At 37.6% G+C, this 26,968-nt stretch overlaps 1 protein-coding gene across 5 annotated transcripts; it reads right to left on the bottom strand.

Moving 5' to 3' along the window:
- Positions 1 to 18,359: 18,359 nt before the first annotated feature.
- Positions 18,360 to 25,061, bottom strand: LOC113732752 (uncharacterized). 5 transcript variants are annotated; one of them, XM_027258694.2, is made up of 4 exons: positions 24,724 to 25,061; positions 22,821 to 22,928; positions 22,603 to 22,656; positions 18,360 to 22,427 (listed from the first exon to the last, which is right to left on the bottom strand). In XM_027258694.2, the coding sequence occupies exon 4, from the start codon at positions 22,259 to 22,261 to the stop codon at positions 18,857 to 18,859; it is 3,405 nt and encodes a 1,134-aa protein (XP_027114495.1). In that variant the 5' UTR covers positions 22,262 to 22,427; positions 22,603 to 22,656; positions 22,821 to 22,928; positions 24,724 to 25,061; the 3' UTR covers positions 18,360 to 18,856. The 5 variants fall into 5 exon arrangements, with proteins under 5 accessions (XP_027114495.1, XP_027114497.1, XP_071936865.1 ...); XM_027258696.2 differs by lacking the exon at positions 22,821 to 22,928 and having other exon boundaries at positions 18,360 to 20,778; positions 20,854 to 22,427; positions 22,603 to 22,789; XM_072080764.1 differs by lacking the exon at positions 22,821 to 22,928 and having other exon boundaries at positions 22,603 to 22,794.
- Between the last annotated feature and the right edge of the window lie 1,907 nt (positions 25,062 to 26,968).

The raw sequence follows: 26,968 nt of genomic DNA, 5'->3' as shown, positions 1-26,968 counted from the left end.
TTTCCAATTTTTTTTTTTCAACAAGGTCATTTTCTATGCAACGATGTAACTACATCAAGTTCATAGTCTTAACTACGTTTTAAAGCATTGCTAATATCTTGTGCATTTTGCGCTCTGCCAAATTACCCGGAAAAATTTTTTTCCCCTTTTTTTTACTTACCAAGCGATCATTCATCTACTTTCCATTCAATTTCTCTACCATTTAATTTTATTGGGTTCACAGATTTTCTTACTTTTATTATACTTGTATAATATGTTTTCCACGAGCCAAATCCATTTAATTACATGATGTTCAAGATACATTCACATATTATATGAACATTATTCGACCTTGATTGAATATTAAATGACCTGTAAATGTTGCTCGAACTAGCTTCAATATTTTGTATATATGTTACACTTCAAATTCGATGTCAATTTCTTAAATTAAATTAATCGAATTCAAGCTTGAGCTCTAACTCCAATTTCATTTTCAAAACTATTTCATTATGCATTTCAAAGATCATTCATGATTTACAATAAATTTAATTATGCTTCTTTTTTTACCAACTTAAATAATATTCATTTCATATATAATTACTTTTATAATGAAACAAGACATATATATCCTATATTTAAAGGTATACTCATATTGCTATTCATTTATTCTTTGTCGTTATATATGTGTTCACGAACTATTCACAAAGTTTGTGAATAGGATCGTGCTTGTCTCGACTACTAAACGAAGCTGACATCGTGTTCAAGTTTGATTTATTTATTAAACAATCAATCTTTTTTGTCACTCGAATGAACCAAACTCGAACATCTTTGTCATACCTTAACTTGTACTATAGATGAAACTTAGAGAGGAAGGGATGATTTGGATGTACCTATTTTCAAGTTCGAGACCTGCCACTTGCACAAAAAAAACGTGACAATACTTAACTCTTCTTTGCTTCCATTCTATAACTTTTAATCGCATCATTCTTATAGCCCATAAATCCCACTTCTCAAATTCGCCAAAACTGATGCGCCCATGGAATGTTCGACTTCATCATGGTTACCAATACATACACATATACACATGTATACACTCATACACACATATACCATATTTATTATTTTAAGAATTAATCATTTATACTCTGCCAATTTCGATAATTATCTATTTTGATTATATAACAACTAATTTGTTCTAATTGAGTTGTATTTATTTTTCATCTAACTCTCTTCCAACAAATTTCATTCATAATTTGTCTCTTCTAATCAGCTCGATCGTGCCTAATGCATTTCAGTTATTCTTTTTATCCTTGCCTTCTAATTTTATTTATCCTTTTTCAATACACTTGCATTATCGTACATAGTAATTTGCGTGTACATTTATTAATTCACTTTTTATATTGCTTAACTTATTAATTTTGTTACATAGTAATACATCACTAATGCACAAATGCACTATGCTATCTTTCATTTTATTTCTACTTAAAATGAATACCGATGTCAATATAATCACACACATCATAAATTTAATTACCATCCCACATAATATATTTCATCTATTGTATGAATTGTATTATTTAGCAGATATGATTGCACCACACTATTTTTGTATACATAACTTTTTTAAGACTACTATGGTACATAAATACCTCAAGTGCAATTATTTCTTCATACAACTATGAATACTTTAACCAAACATTATTATACAATTATTTACACCTTGGATCAATTCATAATTAATCATTAAGCAAAAAAAAAAGATTGCACTAGCAAAATAAAAGTTGTTATTCATGGACATACTAAACCTGCTACAAATTACATGCATCTATACCATGCTTTTTATTTGGGGATGATTTCAGAAACCTTTCCTAAGGTTTCTGACTATTTCATTGAATTCTCATGAGATTTGAATAATTACGCTTACCTCCATTAATTCAATAGTTTAAGTAACAATATATTAAAATAATATTTATTTCGGCAAATTTAAATGAATACCCATAAATGCCATTGTACAACGTGTTTTATTTTTTTCTATAAAATTAGACTATTATCTAGTATAATTATATGGAATAGGTGCCAAATTTTTTTATGTACATATCTGCTATTTTATAAACAACTATAATAATTTTATTATTATGATTGGAAACTTTTTCCTGGTATTTTATTATGGATTTAGATTTATAAGATAGAAAAAATATGTTGATAAACTCATTTCGAGTTTATTAATTTTTCAAGTAATGCAATTATCATAATTTAATACTGGTTTTGGCCCATAAAAAGGTTCATTTTGTCAATTAAAAATAAAAATTAGAAAACAAAATAAACAAAAACATTGAATTACATATAAAATTAACTCGTAACAAATTTCACTAATTCGACATTTAGTTATAATAGAACCTAGAGACAATAGTGACAGTTCTACAGTTTCATTGACGAACAAATAACAAAAAGAAATAAGAAGGAAAAAATTTTAACAAACTCATTGTAAATATACGTATACCAAATAACAGAATTTTCTTAAAATATTTAAGATTTAAATTGTCTTTTTAAATCCCAAGGAAGGTATGTGTAATTGTTTAATTTTTATGTGAGAGGGAGTTCAGGGAGTTCAGTGAAATCTCGGGGGATATTTCTGAAAGTACCCCTTTTACTGCCCAGCCTTTTTCCGGGGCCACTTGCAATTTAGTGTTTCGTTGGTCTCCGGTCTTAAATTAATCATCTTTCCACGTTTGCAATGATGTGGACGTCCAACTGGAACATCACATATTTCTTGCCAACTGGTTTGACGTGGAGGTGGAACTGGAACATGTGCTCCACTATTCCACGCCGGCTCAGCAATTCTCCTTTCGGTTTCCATGCAGCCTTGATTTCCGTGGCTGGACACGTGCTAATCGATGCTTCAACGGGCCAGCTTTTCCCTTGCTGGGGACATCCGTACTGTCTCCATTATAGAAAAATCCCCTACAATTGTTCCATCGCCCAAGAAAATGGAGACTATAACCAAGGAACTCAGTAAGATCTCAGCTGATGAAATGCGATACAGACGCAAATGCAATTTGTGTTACAGATGTGGAGAGAAGTTTGGTGTTGGTCATCAATGCAAACCATGGAATTTAAACTGTTTAGATCTGGAGGAAGGAGAGGAAATAGACTTTGAGGGTGCAGAAGGAAAGCAGGATTAGCATATAGGCAGAGTAGGAGAAATGACTGAAATGTCACTGAATGCCTTGTCTGGACCATAAAAGAAATCTATTCTACTTCTGGAAAAATTGGGAGGACTACCTATCAAGATTCTTGTTGATACTGGAAGCTCAGATAGTTTCATCCGCTATAAGGTTAAAGTTTTACAACTGCCACATTTAGTAGTTAGTCCTTTTACGTTAACTCTGGCTAATGGAACTGACATAACCAGTGGAGCAATTTGCCCAAAAGTAAAGTTGTTACTACAGGACTATCAGTTTCAGTTTGATTTGAAGATAATGGAAATAGGAGGATAGGATATTATCTTAGGGGTGGACTGGATGAGCCAGTTCAACCCTGTAACTTTTGACTTCCATGCACTCAGTATTTCCTTCAGCAGGAGGGGTGACTTATTACTTTTCCAGGGATTCATTAATCAACCTATAATGGAGTTGGTGAGAGGCAAGGATCTCAGGTCATTTATACAAGAGAAATATAGGGGATGTGCCACATTACAAGCAGCATTAAAGGAAAACCAAGAAAGTGGTGTCCCTGAGCAGATAGAAAAGATTCTGCAATAGTATCCCCAGGTGTTTGCTACCCCAAAGGGTCTACCTCTAGAAAGGGAGTTAGATCATCAAATTGTCCTCGAACCAGGAGCAGAGCCCTTCAAGCTTAAACTATACAGGTATGTTCACGCCCATAAAACTGAGATTGAGAAGCTGGTTGCTAAGATGCTTGCTAGTGGGATTGCCAAACACAGCACTAGTCATTTTGCTTCTCCTGTATTGTTGGTAAAAAAAAAATGACAACACTTGGAGATTATGTGTGGATTATAGGAAACTAAATGAGTTAACTGTTAAGGATAGATTCCCTAATCCAAGCATTGATGAACTATTAAATGAACTACATTGGACCAAATACATGTCTAAACTGAAGCTTAGAGCTGGTTATCATCTGTTAAGAGTCAAAGCAGTTGACACACCTAAAACTGCTTTCCAAACACATTATGGTCACTTTGAATTCCTAGTAATGCCATTTGGATTGACAAATATACTAGCTACCTTCCAAGCTTTGATGAACAGAATATTTCAGCCTTATATGAGGAAGTTTGTGTTGGTATTCTTTGATGACATTCTGGTTTATAGCCCCATACTTGAATTACATGCATAACATTTGCGGGCTGTGTTAGGAGTGTTAGTTGACAACCAATTCTACTGCAAGAAGTCTAAATGTTCTTTTGCTCATACTTCAGTTGAGTATCTAAGGCATATAATCTCTGAAGTTAGAGTGAGTATGGATACATACAATCCTAGCCTACTCCCAGTACAGTCAAGGAGTTGAGGGGATTTTTGGGGTTAACTGGATATTATAAAAGGTTCATCAAGGGATATGGGGTGATCTGCAAGCCACTAACTCAGTTATTAAAGAAAGAAGGGTTTTTATGGAACCATAATGCTCAGATAGCCTTTACTACTGCACCAGTACTGAGCATGCCAAACTTTGAACTTCCTTTTGTAATAGAGACTGAGGCATGTGGAGCTGGCATTGGAGCTATGTCGATGCAGCATGGACATCGTATAGCCTTCCTCAGCAAGGCTTTATCAACTCAAAACCTGGGACTGTCTATGTATGAAAAAGAGTTATTTGCTCTAGTGATGGTTGTGACCAAGTGGAAATACTATTTGGTTGGCCATCAATTTATCATCAAAACAGACCATCAAGCTCTCAGGTATCTATTGGAGCAAAGACTCACTCACCCTCTACAGCATAAATGGCTCACTAAACTGCTAGGCCTGGACTATGAGATTCAATACAAAAAGGGGTCTGACAATGAGGTGGTTGATGCTTTGTCCAGAAGGAGAATAGAGGGAAACAGTGAACATCTGGGAGCAGTAAGTCATCTCTGTGTCATCTCATCAGTCCAGCTAGCATGGATGCAGGAGTTACTTGAGAGTTATGAAGAGGATGTAGAGGCTCAAAACATTGTATCACAATTATTCTTGGATCCAAATGCTAAGCTTGGGTATCAATTGGAAAGTGGGTTGATCAAGTTCCAAGGGAAGTTGTAGGTGGGATCAGCTAATGGGATCAAGCATAGTTTAATCAAGGCATTGCATAATTCAGCTGTTGCGGGCCATTCTGCTCAAAGAGGATGCTTATATAGAGTGCAAACACTATTCTACTGGCCACGAATTAAGATGGATGTTATACACTTTGTACAGTCTTGTGATACTTGTCAGAGGAATAAACATGAAAATGTCCCATATCCTGGACTCTTACAACCAATTCCAGTTCCCCAACAGGCATGGTCATACCTAACCATGGACTTTATTGAATAGCTTCCTTTGTCTAGTGGGTGTGATACCATTTTGGTAGTGGTAGATTGTTTCACCAAGTTCAATCATTTCATGAAGTTGACTCATCCTTATTCTGCCCAGCAAGTAGCTCAGGTACTCATTGATAATGTATACAGACTATATGGCCTTCTAGAGTCAATTATTTCTGAAATAGATAGGATTTTCATCAGTAAATTTTGGCAAGAATTGTTTAGAATGATGGGCATTGACCTACATTATAGTTCATCATATCACCCTCAAACTGATGGTCAAAGTGAAAGGGTGAATCAATGCTTAGAAAGTTATCTCAGATGTATGTGCAGTGCAAATCCTTCACGCTAGAGTAACTGGCTATCTGCAGCTAAATTATGGTATAATACCAACTTTCATACTAGTTTGCAGCTCATACCATTTGAAGCGTTATATGGTTATAAACCAGTTCATATTCCTTTAGGACCTTTCCATGACAGTGTAATTCCTGTAGCAACTAACATTGTACAAGAAAGGCTTCAGATCCTATTAAACATCAAGGAGAATCTTGCCCAAGCTCAAAATCGCATGAAGCATTTTGCTGATAAACACAGGACAGAGAGGGCCTTCCAAGTAGGGGATTGGGTATTTATGAAGCTGCAATCGTATAGACAGCAGACAGTAGCCATTAGAAGGAGCCTGAAATTATCTGCTAAGTATTTTGGTCCATTTAAAATCATTGAGAAAGTGGGAGCATTAGCGTATAAACTGCAATTACCAGCAGGAGCTAGAATCCATCCGATATTTCATGTTTCCATGTTCAAGAAAAAAATTGGAATGACTCAAGATATTGAGCCTACTCTTCCTGAAGTGGATACATCTGATCATTGTTTACTACAACCTGAGAAGATAATCAAAAGGAGAGCTATTATGTGTGACTCACAACCAATTATTCAGTATCTAGTGAAATGAACCATCTACCCGAATTCGAATTGTCATGGGAAGATAAGAGCTTCATTGACAAGTAGTTTCCAGAATTTCAAGCTTGCGAACATGTTTGATTTTAGCAGGGAGGGAATGTCATGCACTTAAAGGATGAGAGAATGTTGTTTTACGAAGATAGCGGTGTGTTTTGTTCAGAAGAAGCAAAATGAATGGAAATGGCGTTGTTAGAATTAGTTTGGTGGTTAATTCCCTTATTACAAGTTAGTTAACTGAATTGTATAAAACCCCAAAATTCTTGTAACAAAAAGAGTTAAGCAAAAAGACTGAATTTTCTCTCTCCTCTCTGTTACTCTATCTTCTTCTCTCTCTGCTTACTCAACTCAATTCTTGTTTCATTTTTCAATTGCTATCTGAATCTTCTTCTTCTAATTCTTCAATTCCTTTGTTCATCCATAACGCCTGACAATATGTACTAATTAACCATTAGCATGCGAATGTCTTTTAGACCTGTTATAATAAAGCTTGGAGTTGACAAGATGATTGTAGCACTAGCATGAGAAAAATACAACAATGTGGGTCAAGGGCAAAATTTTCTATGCTTTAGAGAAATCTATTGTAATTAACCCTTAAAAAAAAGAAGAAAAACTCCCAAAAGCATTAGGAAGAATGAAGCATGCCTGATGGGTCAGTTTAAGACCAAAACATCAAAAAGTCAAGAAAGATATATAACCTAATGTAAAAATAAGAGTATATGAACTACTATAGATGTATATATGTTTGTTAAAATTTTTATTTTTTTCAAATGATATATTACAATTTTGAAAACTAATTTTTCAAGTTAGAACCAATCATTGATGGGAAAATAGGAAATACAAAGAGTTTGGCCCAAATGTGCTTTATTTAATTCTGATTTTATTGGAAAAAGATTTATATTATAACAAATCAAACTTTCATGATAGGAATGTTACTCTCTTTCTTCTTACAATAAAATTCTAAATCTATTTATTTGCAACGTTTTGTCGATATTCAGTTTCCATATACATAGTCGATTAGGATTTCCAAATTCACGGTCAATTAGGTCACATTTTCCGCTCGCCTATATATTCACCCTGCCCGCATACATATCATTTCAATTAATTAGGAAAGTATAGTTCATCAAGTAAAACTACAGCAGCATTATTTCATTATTTGCTTCTAATATATTCGTAATGATTTGATCAGAAAAAATAGTTATGTGAACTAGTTGATTAGGATGAGAAGGACTTACAATTTACCAGTAGGATATCGCTTCTACCCCAAGGAAAAAGAATTGCTGACATTGTTCTTGAGGCCCAAGTTATTGGGACTTCAACCCCCACAACATGGGATTATAGAGAATAATCTTTATTTGGATGAGGCCACCCTATGGATAATCCTTGATGAAAGACCTACTAATGGATGGCAACCGCTGGTGGATTACTTAGGTAAGGTTAATCCATTAAAAAAAGTTATTTTTGTAAGGTTAATCCAGCCAAGAAAGTTATTTATATCATCACCAAGTTGTCTAACGTTGTAGAGAATGGTAAGAGGAGGGCAATAACAGCGGGTTGTGGGACATGGCATGGGAATAGTGCATCCAAGTGTCACGGGCTGCCTATTGTCCTATAAGCAAATGCACCGTGTGGTACTAGCGGTCATTCAAGACTTAAGCTCCGAACGGTTGCTAGTTCAGCCTAACCCCTAAACACGCAGAAGTTGTATGGAAGTGTAAACGTAAAGAGAAGAGAAGGAGAATGTTTGAGGTTTAAAGAAGAGCTTTGTATTCCTAAGGCAAGCTAAGAATCCTTTACATGGCTCTAGAAAATTCTACCAACTTGCTATGCAACTTGCTTGTCTAGAATGTTGCCTTACTCTATGTTACAAGTGGGAACCTTTAGAAGGTTCCACACCATTCTAATTCTAGCACATTTATGTACAAAACTCTTGAACAACCTAGAGTGTTCCAGAAGCCTCTAGGTCTTGCCATACACTTCTAGCACCATTTGGAGAAGTCTCCATGTCTTGGCCAAGCCTCCATGGCTTGACACTTAGTTGGAGGAATGAGATGTTGATCTACTATCAGTTCTAATTTTTCTACCAGAACACTATATACAAAGCAACATGAATGACCGGCTGGGCATGGTCGTGTGCGGTCACATACGCGGACAGGCACGATTCCACCCGAACAGTGTGCGACCGGTGTCATCATCCCCCACTTGAACAAGGCATCATTCCTCATGCCTTCAGTGGTCCCAACAATTATCGAAACTTATCCCATATCATGTACATGTTAACGTCCTCTTCTTGCTTCGGCTAGAAGAAGTGACGTTGTATTGCGTTTAATGCATACTTGGGTCCCATTTCCTCAGCGCAATACTCTCGTATGATATCATCGTGCACGTTGCCCCACTCTGGCACGTACACGATGTGCTCTTTGTGAAGAACCCATTTCTTTTTTTTCTTGTCAAATGTCAACTTGTATATATGAGTAATAATTACGGTTATGTCTGCACAGCAGAGTTACAAAAGACTGGCAACTGCCAGAAAGTCATTGTGGGTTTCTCTATTAAGCCACACAGGGAAGGATTGCTTCCACCTAGTTTCTTGAATCAGGTTAATAGCTAACTTAGCTAAACCATGGCTACACATATTCATTTCTCTCCTAATGTGAAAGAAAGTACATTTCCAAAAGGAGCGACTCGGCTGTCTGATGTCTTCAGTTAGCATGTCCATTGAGGGTAGGCCTTGGCATCCTGTATTGATTCTATCCACAACAGCTTTGCAATCAGAAAGAAACGGTAAAGATGTCATGTTTTCCTCTATGGCCTTGCCCAAGGCTGTTCGAATGGCTATAGCCTCCATTTCTGCCGTATCTTTGGCTCCTGGGTGTGGGATGGACCAAGTTACAAGTATCCTGCCATTGTTAACTTTAGCAATAATCCCCACTCCTGCTTTAGCTTTGCCTTGGCTCATTCCAACATCCGTGTACATGATATTGTTATGTTGTTCCATCAATCTAGCTAGCATGCGATGCCTATCTCCTGGTTGAGAGATCTCTTCATTGGCCCTCTTAACATCTCTTCCAGCCTCATCATATTCCATCCATTCCTCCATAGCTTTTTTGGATACTCGGTGCCCCTCCTTCATTGCTTGGTTAAAATTCCACTCATTCCTTGTCTCCCAAATTTGCCAGAGGAAGTTGGCTGTGATTTCAATGTGTTTATTCCCATCATTCCTTGATCTAGCTTCCTACATCTGTTCCTACCATTTCCAAAAGTTCCAACTATGATCTCTGATGTCGTCCCATGAAATAGGAAAGGTTGCCCAAGCTTGCTCTCTTGCCTTGCACTTCAGCAAGGCATGTTCAATTGTTTCTTGCTCTTCCCCACAGCACTTACATAAAGGATCCCCCTTGCCAGTCTTTCTAAAAATTTTCTCGTTAGTGGGAAGGATGCAATGGAGACATTTCCACAGGAAGTGTTTGATTTTATGCTTGATGTTCAGTCCCCACAATTGATTCCATACCTTGGACCTTTCTTTGTTTGTGCTGGAGTTTGCTTGAGGTTTATTCTTCTCATTCATCTCCTTGATTCTATCTTTGGCCCTTGCATACCTGGATTTAGTGGAATAGGACCCATTTGCGATGTATCTCCACTTGTATCTGTCTTTTTTTTAAAATAAGCTTAGAGGTATTTACGATGTGCTCTTTATGAAGGACCCATTTCTCATCAAGCCAATATTTGGTGGTCTTGCCTTTGGCCACCCACTTCTTCGACGTTTGGGCATGTAGATCGATTTCCTACCCCCTTTTGTATGCCATCATAGATGCTCGTGAATGTCGTTACCAATGGAGTCATTGTGCCCCCTGCACCCGTTTCACAATCCGTTGCCCTGTTGCCCGGTTTATGCGTTGAAGTCCCTACCCCACCTTGTCCTCACGCATTCCTCAGCCCTTCGCAACTTCACCTTTGAGTTGTGGGCTCACCTCATTTTTGAGGGAAACGTCATGACTCAAGGCACCCCTTCTTGCATAATCAGTATGATGTTTTCGTGCGGCACCATGATCGGGCTAAGGTAGTCTATGAATTTCATTTCAATGACTACTGTATAATCATCCATTGGAGCGATGGTGAAGGCTGTCATCCCCTCCCATTGCCCCAACTTGATAGGTATACTAGTTGCTATCCCGTCCAATGAAACCATTTGCTATTGATGCCTTTGAACTGGCTCTTGCATGATTCCCATGTCAGACCCAACGACCATGCGGTGTCGGTACCATGATCGGCCTTAGGGAGTCTATGAACTTCATTTCAAAGACTACCATATAATCATCCATTGGAGCGATGGTAAAGGTTGCCGCCCCCTCCCATTGCTCCAACTTGACGAGTACGCTAGTTGTTATCCCTTCTAATGAAACCCATTTGCCGTTGACATCTTTGAACTGGCCCTTGCACGGTTCCCACGTTAGACCCAACGATCATGCGGTATCGTCACTCATTTAGTTGACATCTATACTCGTATCGACCAAGGCCTTAACCTTGCATCGGTTGATTCTTATGTTGACGTACATTCAGCCTCGCCCTTGATTGTCCATCTTGGTTTCGACTATGCTAAACCTCGTGCATGCAAGCTTATGTCGTTCCTTCTCGTGCTTGCATTCTTGAATGATAGCATGTAGCACCTTTCTATTTGGGCAATCCCTTGCAAAGTGTGACAAATCTTGGCATATGTAGCACTTAAAATCCTCGTTCTTACCCTTCTTGCCTTGAGCCCATTTAGTTTGATCTATTGCGAAAGGAATCTTGACCCCTTAATGCCATTTTGCAGGGCTCAAGTGCCGGCCTCCCCCACTTGAGTCTTGGTCAGATTTGTTTCGTTTGTCTCTTCCATTATCCGTCCATGGGATCTCATATAATTGCTCAGCTACAGCCGTTGCTTCAGCTACGTCCTTTACGTGCTAGCTTTGGAGTTGAAACTTGGCCCATGGTCGCAAACCATCCATAAACATAAAGAAGGCATCCTTTGGCGACATATCCGGTATCTCTAACAAAGTTCAGAGAACTCCACGTACTCGTGGATATGCCCGTCTATGTTGTAAATGACAAAACTTGACCCGAGTTTCATCTTCCGCATCCACTGGCTGGAATTATTTCTGCAGTTCGCTCTTGAACGCATCCCAGGTAGTGACGATGTCAGACCCTCTCCTTATATTGTCGTTTCTTCTCCTCCACCATACTAAAGCCGAATCCTCTAAGTATAGTGTGGTTGTTCGCAACTTGGTTGCATCCCCCGTGATGCCAAGTGCGTCAAAGTAGCATTCCAACCCGTATAGAAAGTTTTCAATGCCGCGTGCCTTTCTTGCTCCACTATAAGTATTTGGTCATGGCACCTCAACCCTTGACGCGGACCCAACGGCTCCTGTTGTCCCTTGTGTCCTCAATTCATCCAGCTCCAGATGAAACCTTTGCAGCTCTTCCCGTACGTACGAAGGCTCCCCGGCCATTATATTTGCGAACTTGGCCAACTGTGCTCTAGATGCATCAAGCTCCACCTTGAACTTGGAAGTTTCCTCTTACAGAGACTCCACCATGAGTCTAATTGCCTCCTCCCCTTTGAGAATTCTGACCACGGCCTCATTTAGCGTGACTTGCATGTCCCCACGCAACTCTTGCACCTCCGGTTGTGCCATGCGTTCGTCGAGCTCACCCCAATGATCGTGGTGATCAGCAATAGTTAACTCCACCATAGCTAGCCTCTTCTCAAAAACGACCAACGACTCTTGAGCAGCGGACTTGTCCCGACGGCCCTTGCCTCGAATAACCCTCTTTGGTTTTTGTGGGACATGTTCCTCCTCAACCTCTCGTTACATGCTAGCATCTGATGCAGTGGCCATTCACTTATCCTCTAAACCCACGGTATTAAGCATAGCTCTAATACTAACTATCACAGGCTGCCTATCATCTTATAAGCAAACACACTGTGCGGCACTAGCAGTCGTTCAAGATTTAAGCTTCGAACAGTTGCTAGTTCAACCTAACCCCTAAACGCACGAAAGTTGTGCGGAAGTGTAAACGTAAAGAGAAGAGAAGGAGAACGTTGGAGGTTTGAAGGAGAGCTTTGTATTACTACGGCTTTCAAAAGTTCCAAAAGATGGTTTACAAATGAGGGGCTTGACCTATTTTATTTATAGGCAAGCCAATAATCCTTTACCTGGCTCTGGAAAATTCTACCAACTTGCTATGCAACTTGCTTGCCTAGAATGTTCCCTTACTCTGTGTTGCAAGTGGGAACCTCTAGAAGGTTCCGTACCATTCTAATTATAACACTCTTATGTACAAAGCTCTTGAACAATCTAGAGTGTTTCAAAAGCCTCCAGGTCTTGCCACACATTTCTAGCACCGTTTGGAGAAGCCTCCATGCCTTGGCCAAACCTCCATGACTTGCCACTTAGTTGGGAGAATGAGACATGGGTAAGCTACCAGTCCTAGGTTTTCTGCCATGATACTAGGTACAGAGTAGCACAACTGACCGGCTGGGCATGGTCATGCGTGGTCGCGTGTGCAGACAATGTGCGACCCATGTCACAAGGATGCCCTAAATACCAGAGGCCAATTGATAGGGAAAAAGAGATCCCTGACTTTCCAGTCAGCTTCGAAGACTTGAGCAGTGGAATATGGATGAATTTGAGCCTGCTGGAATTTCTTTGGAGGGGATAGTGAAAATGATCATATGATTTGTAGGATAAAGAGGGATGATTCAACAAGCTCCAAGGGAGGAAGACTTGTTGCACCCACAGAAAATTGGTACCTTTAAGAACTAGCAATGACAATATTGATGATGGAACTTCAGTCCAGGTCCAAGATGATGATCGTGACGATCAGAATGTGGCTTTTTTTGCCTCGACTTTGAGTTATGGTAACGCTAACTTCGAGGTTTTTTCCAAGAGAAAATCACAATTTGAGGAGGAGGAGTTAGTGATCATCAGCCTGGAAAGAAGATGTGTAGAAGCAAGATTGAAGAACAAGTATCAAATATCAAATATTGGGATGGCATCAGAAGTTGATGCAGGAGCAACATCTTCAGAGATGCAAAGTGTGTTTGATGGAGCAATTGTGAAAGGAAATAATGAAGGTAATAATCAGGTTGGTTATGGTGCTCCTCTCTCTGATGATTCAGAAGGTATAGCTGAGGGGGTATTGAAGGATGACGACTTCTTGGTATGGCTAAATGATATGATTAACTTTAATAATTGATCATGTATGGCTTGTTCTCTTCTATCTGTAGTTTTGATTTTTGCAGATTAAGTACTTTTAAGGTTGTGAATGTATGGTTAATTGTTTTATTTTTTTTAACGCCTTTTAATTACTCCATGAAAGTACTACCCCTCTTTACCTTGTATTGATTATTTATTCATGATCAATAAACATTTAAGTTTTTATCCGTAATTTTCATTGATATTGGAAGTTTGGTATTTAAAAGCGACTTGATCCATGCCTTGCTAATTTTGTCTAGCGTTTTTGTGTAATAAATGATTTGGGGAAATATGTAACGATCTCAAGCAAGGGTTGTTTGAACTCAATTCCTTTTCTTTTCGGAATGAATTTGACTTATAATCAAATGAAATTTCAATTTGAGGTTGTGGACGTGATTGAACACAGGATAGCACATTAAGTGATAGATCCGAGAATACAGGATTCTTTTTATGCAATTCAAATTTTTGTTTGAGGGCCTAGTTATTTGGACAAACAAATACTTGTGATTTAGATTACAGAAGAATGATTAAGCAATACACAGTTGTGTTACGGTTTCTTGTGAAAGGATTTTTGAAAGACAACCACATAAATTATCACCAGAGACAATTAACACTGTAGGTAATTATTGTGCTGAAATTGAAAGGGAGGAATCAATTTTAGAGCACAACTTACAATGAGCAGCACAATTTATTGCAATTTTAAATATTACTAATTATTAGATTCAACGTCTAGAGAATGCACTATCTTGTACAAATTGACAACTGCCAAATTTTTGGAAATGAGATTGAGAAGGAATATGATTAAAAAAAATTAATTTAGAAAATATGGTTTTGCTAAAAAAAAAACGGAATACATTTTGATATTATACCAAGAAGCATGTAACATTTTGATGCTTAAAGGGGAGAGGGGGAAGGGAGGGAGGGACAATAACTTATCAATAGGAGTGTAAACGAGTCTAATCAAGTTGAACACTCTGATATTCAAACTTGTATGATTATTTTAATGATTTTAAAATTTTGTTCAAAATTGACTTGTTTATCTATCGAATCAAGTTTGAACGAATTCTTTTATCAAACTTGAATGTTATCAAATGTAAAACGTTGTTTAAACTTGATTTAACTAGTTGGCGAACCAAGGTTAAACGATCTCTTACCAAATCAAGTTCGACTCAACTATCAAGCGATGACTTGATTCACCTTTCAGCTCTACTTATCAGCCTTAAGGTAGAAGGCATGATATTTACTTTTTGAATATTTATTTACCTTTCTCGGGGTCCTACAGAATATGTGTATGAAAATTGGGGGATGAAATTAAGACAATGGTGAACATTCTGTCGAAGCAGAAGTCTACACAGGGAGTGAAGGAAATCAAACAAGACTAACTAGAACAACAGTTACAGTTTCAATTAATATACTGTTTTAAATCTCCTACATTATTGGTTGATAAAATTTGCTTATTCAAGTCATCAAACTTTTCCTGCTTCATCTTAGCCTAAGATTACTTGGGTAGAGCAGACCATGCAAAAGACTGTTGATTACTTTAATTTACTACCAAAGCTGGAATGAGGAAGAGGGCTGCTATGGATGATGTGTAGCTTGTGTCAAGCTGCAGAAGTGACTATAAATAGGTACTTCTAGTACTTATTGGAAGATGCCGGCTTTTAGAGTTCAATCTGGGATTAGGTTTAATTAATCAACGAAAAGTCATTTACTGGAGTTGAAAAAAGACAACTGGCTCCTGGGATTGGGTTCTTGGGTGGTAGTATCCCACTTAGCAGCAGGGTTCCCCCCTTTAGGCTAGTTATCCCATATCGGTTCTGGGAGGGGTTTGGGTTGGGTAGTTAAGTCCCTAGGTTGGCTCCAAGAGTTGCCGGCTTTTGGAGTTCATCTGGGATTAGGTTTAATTAATCAACGAAAAGTCATTTACTGGAGTTGAAAAAAAAAAGTACTTATTGAAAGAGGGACAGGAACAATTATAAGTGAAATCACTCCTTCTCTATTTGTTCAGTGATTGTGAGGTTAGGAGGGAAATTTCAGGGGCTTTGTCTGGTATGTCAATTTAGTTTGTGATTCAAATTTTAAAAAAAAAGAAAAATTAAAAATTGACATTTAGAAAAAAAAAAAAGTGTAGTTATAGTAGAATTAGATGGGAATTTATTGAAAAATAATATGAAAATTTTTCCATTAAAGTTTTAGAATAAATATATCGGTTTTATTATAAATATTATAATTGTATAACCAAATGATATTTTTTAAATAGAGCTATAGATAATTAAATACAAAGGACAAACAAATGGGGACAATTTCACTATTCCCTATTATTTCGGTATAGTAAGGTCTTACTATCCTAAAAATTTAAACTATGCACTTTGCTTCCAAGGGTACTTTAGTCACATTAAAAGATGACATCCTACCTTATCATTACAATTACTAACTCTATTAACTTGAGGTGGCAAAAATGTATATTTTTTTACTATGGACAAAGTTGATCGAGGAGATCTTAATTTAGTGATTGAAATTGAGACTTTAAATTTTAAAAGTTTTGGTTCTTATTCCTCTTTCTTCCCTGCTAAAAAAAAAAAAAAAAGTGTGGGCAAAGTCTTATTAACACAAAAAGGAAAATGCATTTGCAAATAAGGAATGCTCGCAAAGATACTTGTAGTACAGATATGAAAGTTTGCTATTGCTGTTTTTAATTTATCAAGACACTGGTTTAATAAAGACTAGTATAGATTTTTTTTTTTTTTTTGGGCTACGATCTAGTTTAGACTTTACTTAGTTATATATTGTGTTTGTATGACATAGGCCTGTTAATAAAAATTACAGGTTAGCCTTCAAAAAAGGGTCAGCTAAATCTTTGAATAAACCTAGCTATTTATTATATATTCATTTTGAAATTTGTTTTGACTGTTTTAGCAGGCCTCTTATACCAAGGATATTCCCTGTCAACGTGTTACCGTATTAGGCTGGAAGCCCAAAAACCACGACTTTAACACTACATCTGGATTGAAGTTTTTGAAAGTTTTTGCCAAAAAAATCTCAGTTTGGATTAACTATTTTTTGAGGTATTCTTAAAATATTTTACTGTAATAGTATATATGAAAAATTTTTACTATAAATGTTTTTATGATGTTTATAAAAATGTTTTTAAAATATATTTTGAAATATCTTTTAAAATTAACACTACCACTCAACCACCACCCCCTCCCTCTTCCTTTATCCTCCTCCTCCTCCTCCCCTTCCCTCTTCGTCCTCCCCTCTTCCCTGCCACCCCTACCTCTACCTCTCTCCCTTCTCCCCTGATCTGGCCTTGACCAGGTAGTGGCCTTCTTGTTGCGATCTGGCCGCAACTAGATCAGGAGGGAAGGAAGGGGGGTGGCGAGAAGGAGAGGTGTAAAGAGAGGGAGGAGGAAGAGGGAAGGGGAGGGAGAACGAAGAGGGGGGGAAGAGGAGGAGAAAAGGAAGAAGAGGGTAGTGGCAGTGATGAATGGTAATAGGTAGAAGATGATGTAGAATTTATTTTTTTTAAATTTTTTTTGTATATTTGAGAGTTGTTTTGATATATTGTATAGATGAGATATTTTTATTTGTATATTACTATAATATTACAATTTAAAAATTAGTTTTTGAAAAATACACCAACTCAAATGGTATTTTAACAACATAATTCATGTGAGGTAAAAGGTACTTAACAAATGTGTCCAGAAAATATTCTGAAAATCTTTTTGAAAAAACTCGTAAGCTAAATGGAACCTAAATTAGATTCCGCACTTCTTTAACTAATACCCCAAAAACCGATATTTTCTTTTTACGTAGCTGAACGAGAAAGAAAAGCATATAACTAGAACAGAAAAGCCAAAACACAAATTTTTCTTAATGCAATATTGTGAGAGGCATAAATGAAATACTTGGAATGAACCATTTACATGACAATCCGGCTTTCACTTTGCACTTTACAAAGTGCAATGGAGGCAAGAAACTGTGAAGAGGGATGAATCCTAGTTATCACATTTATCTCATGATTACTCAAACAAACAAAAGTAAAATTTCTAAATTCACTTTTTTTTTCTAGTATCCTGACGAACCAGGCTTAAAAACAACAAAGAAAGAGAGTTGTCTCAGAGTCTTGTCTTCCTTTCGACTTATAATACCAAGATCTGGACAGGCGTATACCAAAAACAGAGCCTGCACTAAGTGAATACTCACTAATGCAGGACTCCGCGTTCAGATTCTCCTTACAGGAGCAGCAAAACTTGCGCAATAATTTTCAGACATAGATGATGCATCAAGTGATTGATCAAACGGATACACCATTTATTGGCCATCAATGAATGCGAAAAGAATTAAAGATAATAACAATAAATTGCAACAAAAAAAACAACAAAATCTTAATCACGAAAAGATAATGGCCATCTTGTTTGTTTGGACAAAGAAAGTTTGCAAGATTTATTTCAGATTTTGTTTTGCTTACATCACACACACAATTCCCAATCACCTTTTTATCTCACATACATCACATCACAAAAAATGCTACAGTAACTGAATCAAATAAATCATCCAAATAAATTCTTATCCAAACAAGCACCAGTTTAAATCCAAAATATCAACAGACAACAAAGATAAACAATGAAATCTTGGAATAATAGTACGCTACTTCTAAGGTCTAAATTCAGGTATTAGTAAAATAGAAGCTGTATAAAACCCAGCCTTCCTTGAAGGGTACAGCATTTTGCTTCACAAATCAAACATCGACCGTATGAGAAGGGAATCAGTGGCCACTAGGTAAAGCAAAAACAAAGATGGCAACAAAAGAAACTAAAGAAAGAATTGAAGTGTGAGTGAATAGAGTTCAGAGACTTGACTCATTACCCAACAAGTTTATATCTAAAAATAAAAGAAAAGCAACACCTGCCTTCATAGACATCTTGAAATTAAGCTCATCAAACTATGAGAGAGAACAAAACCAGCAGATTAGGTAGAAAATTACGAGTCTCCTTCAGCTATGTCTAAATGATAAAACCATTAATATCATGATTCAAGACCAGAGCCCAACCATTTTCACCTGACCAACAACAAAATGGCTTCATTCCAGTACGTTCGTCCTACATCATTGTATTACCACCAAAATCATTAAACCACGAATATGATTCATGAAACCTTCTACGCTGCAACTTCACCCCCCAGGGACTAATTTCCTTGGAACTGATGCTCGATCAAGCTGCCAACACCCAGCTAAAGAGCCTCCTTTCTCTGAGGTGAGCTGAAAGGCAGGAATCTGATGAGAAAATCTGGCTAACTCGTTCTTCTCAATGTGCATTGTTTCAATACCTGACCTCTGCCTTCTAGGAGATCTAAAAAGTGATTTGCTGTAAGGCTTCAGAGGTACCAAAGGTAAAACCCTGGTGCGACCATCAGTGCAGTCTAGGATTTCCACCACATGACATTCACAAATTTCCAGCTCAGACAGTGAAGATTCAGCATCCCATTTTCCGTACAGAGCCCAAACCTCTCCCACCTTGGGGAAAATTTCAACCCTGTTCTTGACAATGGAATCTGCCTTCAATAAATGTGAAAAGGAACAAGTTTCCAAGGGTTGAACTTTTCCACTTCTCACTACAAATGTTCCACAAGCAGGCTGTGTGGCACTTTTTGGGACCGAGGAAGATTCAAGTGGTGCAACGTACAGCGTGAAAGGGGAATCTTCGATTTTCTTAATCAGACCATACATTTTAGGCAATTTATACTCTGGTGTGTAGAGTGCCCATATCTGACCCAGTTCGAACTTACCCTCAGACCTGTCCTCCTCGAAGTCATGAAAATCTTCTGAAACTTTGCCACTCGGAGACAAAGATTGGTGGATGCTATTGCTTTTGCAAGGACTTAATTCCTGCATTTGTACTTCTAATTCCTTGTCAGATTTAGAAACTGAAACATCAGCCTTCAACGGAGAAAATTCACTCTGAATTTGGCCTCCTTTACCATTCTTATGTATTGCAGTTGCTGTTTGGACGGACACATTACTAGCACTGGCATGGATTTTCTCTTTCTCCGCAATCTTCAAACCTCTAGGCGACCGGCGAACTATACATGTCTCTCCAACAAAACCACCTTTCCTGTCCGCAAGGTTTTTGGGTGTGATCTCACTCTCAGACAATTTTGACTCATTTTTTTGGGATGCCTCCGAACATGAACAGTCGGCTTTAGCACTGAAAATTTTTTCATCAACCTCAACCCCGAGAGGGTAACATATATCATCAGGATTTGCTGGCAGACATGCAGGATCAAGTTCAAAACACCCTTCTGGAACACCTTCCTTTTCAGTACCACTCATTTTAAAAGATGGAAGACGATGGGAGAATCTGAACAGGTCACTGGACGGTATTAACAGAGATCGAGCTGGATTTCGGCTTCTTTGCTGAAACAGGCTTACAAAACCTCTTACTTTCTCTAAAAATGCAACTTTGATGTCAGCACCCTCCATGAAATCAGAAATAATCTGCACTATTTCATATTTGTATTTCTTATGATTGCCTGGGTCGGTACTCCACTTAATATCCCAGCCATTAAAGAGTGCCCAAGTCTCATCTTTTCTAGGATATATCATGAAGGGGCCTTTACCCATGTATTTATCACAAAGCACTTGATGGGAGAATGTAAGGCGACTCAGAATAACCTCTGGATTTCCAAGTCTAAACTTGCCACATCCAACAGGGAACTGCTCTGCCCAATCAATCTGCTCTGGATCATCTGGATCAGGCTCTAGCCAATTGATGTGTATTTTAAATCCTGGAGAGTGTACCTTCTTGATCTTTGCATAAAATCTTGGCATGCCATCTACATCATCATAACAAGCCCAGAATTGATTAGCTGCAAAAAAGCTTTCTTCTCTACTCTTGTCAAAGTCATTGAACTCTGGATCGGGCAACTGAAAGAACTCTGGACATGAATCATCATCAGATTCAGAATCATCAATTATTTCAACCTTTTCAGCACCTCCATGTGGGGCACCAGCAGCCTGCCCTGCAGCCTGATTTTGACAACCCTTTGCATCTCCAGCAGGTAAACCTCCATGAACAGGAACATTATCCTTCTGGTCTGCAGGATTAGCAAAATTAGGAGTATCATTTGCAGTACCTTGTTGCAGCCCTTCACCATTAGAAGAAGATTTACCTTTCCTAGGCTTTTTTGGAGGGCTCTCAAAGTCATCATTGTCGCTGCCACTTTCATTGTAGGAAACCTGATGCTTATGACGAGAGGACCTCCTAGGAGCATGAAAAGCATTAAATCCAGAACTCTGCTCACCGGCAGGATTAGAAGCAATTTCCTCAAAGGTCATGTCCACTACATCACTGCTACTTGATGTGTCACAACTTTCACTGGATTCCAGCTCTTGCTTCCTCCCTCTTCTCCTATTTTCATTTCTAACCTCTGCAGCTTCACCTGACTTCGTGACTTCTTCATTTGGAATTGCAGAACTTTCATTTACACCACTCGATGGATTTGCATTATCTACAGTCCTATTACCCAAACCAGCATTCATAGAACTCATAGTTTCTGTACCAGAAACAGAACCAACTGTCCTACCATTAGTATTGCCCTGGGGTCCTAATCTGGAAGTTGCTGATCCTGCAGTTCTGTCTACACCAGTTCTGTCGGTTTCATGAGCCAGAAAGTCTTTTGGTTTAGAAACTGCAGGTTGACTCCAGTTGTATTGTCGGGGAACACTTTGAGCAGTAGTGTGACTCTGATTGGATCCTGGAAACACACCTTGAGTAGCAGCATGACTTTGATTCAATCCTGGGAATGTACCTTGAGCAGCAGCCTGACTCTGATTGAATCCAGTGAATACACCTTGAGCAGCAGGCTGACTCTGATTAGATCTCAGGAACGCATCAGAAGCAGCAATATCATAAGCAAAAAATGGTTTTAAACATTTCGGGCAGCGCAAAGCTTTGTTTACAAATTCTGTAAGGTATAGGTATTTCACATCGCAACAAGGACAACACGTCCAGAATGTCACAGGTGTAGAATTAGCTTGCTTTGTTTGATGGTGATTCAGACCACTAACCTGAGCACCAAAACCATTTGGAGTATTTTTTTGTACACCAAATTGCTTCTTTGCTGCAGGATTCACATTAGCCTGGCGAGTAGGTGGCTTTGCTTGAGCAGATGTAATTGAGCTTGCGAATTTGCGGTCAAATATAGACCTTTTTCCACGATCAGAAAGCACTACATGGGCTTCACCAATCAGTTTAAAAGCAGCTTCAGCACCAGGATATTTGTTTTTATCAGGATGGAGTACAAGTGCGAGCTTCCGGTACTGTTTCTTAATGGTCACTTCATCAGCCAATCTTTCAACTTGAAGGATGCTGTACCAGTCTTTGTCTGACCCCAATATCCTGGTTTCAGCTGAACAGTGGACGTTACAGACAGCCAGTAGCTGTGTAATGTTTTCAAGCTCAGGAAAAAGTTGTTGTGCCTTTAATGCAATCCTCTGAGCACCAACAAAGTCATTATTGCGCATCTTCTTCTCAGCTATCTCCTTGGCCCTTATGGCCTCATCTTTGTTACACTCCATTGTCAATAATATGCAGAAATGTCAACTTCTTGCATATAGATGTAAATAAGAACGCAAGCTTCTCTTTACACTCCACCCATTAAACAGACCACGTAAAGCAAACAAATCACTTTCTTTCCGTTTCCTTCTAGAGCACCAAAAATTAAGAAAGAACTACACGTTGCATCTGCACAATCAAGTAGATCCCAGTTAAGAACATTCTCCAACTTAACTATAAACAGAAAATATAAACCAAATAATAAAAAGAAAGTTAAAAATATTTTTCTTACAACCAAAATATGATGCAACTAAATAAAACAAATGAGAATCAACCAAAAGCAGATCAATGTTTATCTGACTACCTGAAAATGAATCAACTAAATGCCAGTTCCACACAGCAATCTAGGCATATCCATCTGAAAACCCCTGCCTTCTGTTAGATTGAGAGGAAAGAAGCAGAGGAAACACATTTGCGAGACAATTTTTTATGTGCCCTTGCAGAACCAATGATCTAACAACAGATGGTACAAGTGCAACACAATTTAAAACCTGCACTAACAAGTGAAGAAAGGTAACTAACCAGTTGTTACAGCAATTCAAAATTAGCATGAAGCTTCAATTATCCATCAACTACTGATAATGGGGTTGAATCCACAAAGATTGCATTTCAGTCTAAAGAAGCATCAACCTACATGTTTTCATTCCTTTCAGTGAGCACACAAGCAACTACTCAGGAAAACAAGCACCCTGTTCCCCCAATTAAACTATTTTGTCGCCATCAGGATGAACTCAAATTGAATAGATAACTAATACATCTCTTACAATGCATTAATAAAACTGACATACCACTTGCCTGAGGGATTATGAGAATGTGTATTAAATTGAACATTTAAGAAAGCAAGAGAGCAAGGAAGAAGAAATTTTATGCAGCATAATGGCTGATATTTCATTTGTTTAGAGCATATCTTGACAACTTGGATGTGTTCAAGGAAAATAAAGAAATGTCTTCTTACAATCAGTAATCATCATAATTACTTAGGAAGGCTCACTTGACTGGTAAAAAGTAAACAAATCCTCTTCAACAACATAAAATGCAAGTTAACTTTTGAAAGTCATTCAACCCAGCCCCATGTGACAGCATTATCAAATGTATGTCGGAGGGTATCATACATCTTAGACATTTATGCAGCTAAAATATCTCCAAACTTATCTATAATTGGACTTGACCCACTAGACCATGCCATTTAGCCATGTCAAGGCACTTACTTCAACACAATGACAGCACGGAATCCTTAGTACCATGATTAGTTTTTGCTAAGTATGCCCCAGATCAGCATGCTAATTCAATGACTTGTGAACTGCTACACAAAGCAAATTAAGAATTGGAAGATAAGAGGGGGTCCAACAAATTCTTCAAGATTGGTAAGATTACACACTCCATCCAAGGCCATTTTTTCAGGCGGGATTTACATTTGTGTCAATTAAGAGTAATATAAGCGATACTATTGCATAAAACACTAGTTTCAAATTTACGCTCTCTTCCTAGTGCTGATTGCCAGGCTTTCCTTCTCTTTCTTCAACCTCCATACTAAAATGATAAATCTCGCTTAAGCAATAATATACCACTCTTATCAGTCCTTAACGTAGCCAGCACCTATGTTTATGAACTTGTAGCATTTACAGCCTACCTAACAGACACACAAGTTATCACAATTTTGCAAAACAAATAAAATTCAGTCAATGCCACGCATCACTTCTCATCATCTAATCCACATCACATAGCATCTCAAATGACTGTCCATCACGTAACAGATTTGAATTTGCCTCCTTCAGCAACCCAGAAAAAAAAACAGCCATATTGAAGCAAAAGACAAACATTGGGAACCACCCACCCCCCTCCAACAATCCACCTACCAAAAAACCACAAATCTTCAAAAATTCAAAAAGGAATGTATAATACCTAATATTTGGAATAGCAACTATTTAGATCCTGGACTTTATTCGAATCAAGCATTTCACATTGCAATAAGTTTCAATTTTCTACTCTTTTCAGCATCAACAACTGCAAATATTTCGTTTCTCAGAAACCAGCCTTACCATCAAGCCACTAACTAAGATAACCAAATCTTCAAAAACAACAAGCCTAATTGACAAAGTGCAAAATAACACCTTCAAACCCCAAATAAATTCTCAAAAGTCTCGAAGCAGCAAACCTGATGGCAAAGAACCATGTCTGTAATAAATAAAGCAGAGGATAAAAAAAATTGAAAGTTGCAACAGATAAAACCCTAGATTGTAGAAAAAACTGAAACCCATTTCTCACACTGCCAAAATATGAAGACCCATATACACTTTAATCACTAAATCCCACAAAAAAAAGTAAAAACAAAATGTTCTAAGCAAACAGAAGGCATCAGAACCCACAAACACACACGATGCTTGTGCGTGTGTTTGGAAGAGAGAGAATAGGACAGAAAACTTACAATCCAAAACTAGGGTTTGGAAGATGGAAATGAGATAGGTGGGAAAGCTGTAGCCAGGTCTTACTAGTAGAAGAACATTTTGAGATTTTCAGATGGAGAAAGAGGGAAAAGTATAGCGGGAAAGGCAAAAGAGTAGGAAAATAGAAAAGGCGAAATTTTTGAGAAGAGAGCTCTGAGAAGAGGACAGCAGAAGACCCTCAATTCTCCCTGAAATTGGATTTGCCCCAAAAATATCTTTTGTTTTAGTTTGGTGTTTGGGGATGGGAGGAGGAGAGGTAAGGGAAATGTAGATGGGGAAGTATCTGGACACCTTATGGAAATATTTTATTCAGGCGGTATTTATGGTGTGAAGTATTGGATTTTATAGGACTCTCAGTAGGATCGGGCTAATTTATAAGAATGACGACTTGGCCCGATTAAGTTTTCGAGCGAGGCCTAATTGCAAATTTTATCTAAGCCCATTAAATGATTATTATCAAAGCAAGACTTTGAACGAGCTCTTATCATAAATCGATGTTGGTACAAGTGAAAGAAACTTACATTCCTTAATCATGAGATTTCGGATGCAAAATTCGTGAGAATGAAAAGAACAATGTAGAAAAAGTTACCCCCTTCAAGAAACCGAAAGGTCAAAATGCATATCAAGTCGGACATAAGTAACTCTTATCAAGTCGGACATAAGTAACTTGTTACAAGGTCAAAATGCATATCATACGTCTAAAAAAATTTTTGAGAAAATTTATGTTGGTTAATCAAAGAGGACCACAATGATCGTCTTCCTAGGTGGAATGATGGGGGATTATTCCGAATGAACTCTTATTTTGGTTAATCAGACATAGGCCTGTCAACGGGTTGAGTCTAGACCCGGATCCGGATCGGATCCGTGAAATTATTGCGGGTATGGGTAGGGATTTAATTCCGTTTCCCGGATCCGGATCCGGATTCGTTTTGTCAAACAAAAAAACGGGTCGGATACGGAATATAGTATTCCGACCCGTATTAAACCCGGATCCGGATATAAATGAATTAATAATTTAAAAAATATATATTTATCAATATAATTTGATTAGGGTGATGTATTTGAGTAAAGTCAATTTGATTTCTTTTCTTATTTGATTTTTTCTTTGCATTAGTTAGAAATTAGTTTACAAATATATTTTTTTCTCATTTTTATTAGAAATTATAAATTTTGCTAAATTTGTTCGGGTAGACCCGACCCGAATCCGGGACCCGCCGGATTCGGATTCGGAATATAGAATAAAAGACCCGTCGAGTAAGCGGGTCGGATCCGAGTCCGGTTTGACAGCCCTAATCAGACATGATAGCTCATGTTGGTAGTGGCGTAAATTACCACTTGCAGTAACTTAACAGTTTGGATAGATCAACAAGGTCAGGAATATTAGGAGTTTAATGAATGTAATAGAAAAAAAAGCACAACAAAAACGTGTTTGATTGTAACACCATTTAAACAAAAAAGTGAAAATAAGTACGTTTAGCAACATTTGCTGTGCGGAAAAGATGCTAAATAGGACATAGCATGGTGCATTGTGTTTTGGTGTGGGATTGAAGTAGGTTGCATAGAATTGTCAATGGAGGCGGTCATGGCACAAGTTCACCCTTTTGACTTCTCCAAAATAGGACTAGATATTACTTGAATTAGGGTTGGATTGTAAGTGAGCTCAAAGTTGAAGCCCAATTAACAATAGGCTATATTTGGGCCAAATTAGGCTTAACTAGGGATATAAATAAGTCTAAACAAACTGAATACATTAGTGTTCAAGTTTGTTTCATTATTTAGATGAGTTTGAAATTTTATTTAAACTTAGCTTGTTTACTTCCTGACTGAGGTCGATTGAACTTTGAGTTGAGTTGAAGACAAGTCGAGCTTTAGTTTGAACTTTTTACATGTAAATTTCACTTATATACTAATTTAACCAAGTTTGAATCGAATTTGAAAGTTTATCAATCACAAATTTTTATTTAAGCTTAGTTTGATTGGTCGGCAGAACAAACTCTAACAGACTCTTATCAAATTAAGTTCAATTTAAATATCGAGCAGTTTGGTTTGTCTTTCAATCCTAAACTTAACTTACATAAGGTCCGACAAAGTTATCAACTTCAAACATGAATAATTTTTGTGTGGTTGTACTTGTCAATTTTAACATTAATGGAATTTTTATGAAATAGTTAAGTATTTGTTAAAAATAAATGAACTTTAGTGCATTACATCTTTTAATCATGATAA

The sequence above is a fragment of the Coffea arabica genome, chromosome 2e (assembly GCF_036785885.1).
Source record: "Coffea arabica cultivar ET-39 chromosome 2e, Coffea Arabica ET-39 HiFi, whole genome shotgun sequence".
NCBI classification, from domain to species: Eukaryota; Viridiplantae; Streptophyta; class Magnoliopsida; order Gentianales; family Rubiaceae; genus Coffea; species Coffea arabica.
Note: the sequence above shows the minus strand (reverse complement) of the source record. Positions and strands in the feature narration are given on the sequence as shown.

Excerpts from the sequence above, each read along its gene's own strand:
- LOC113732752 (XM_027258694.2), bottom strand. The coding sequence starts at position 22,261 with ATGGAGTGTAACAAAGATGAGGCCATAAGGGCCAAGGAGATAGCTGAG.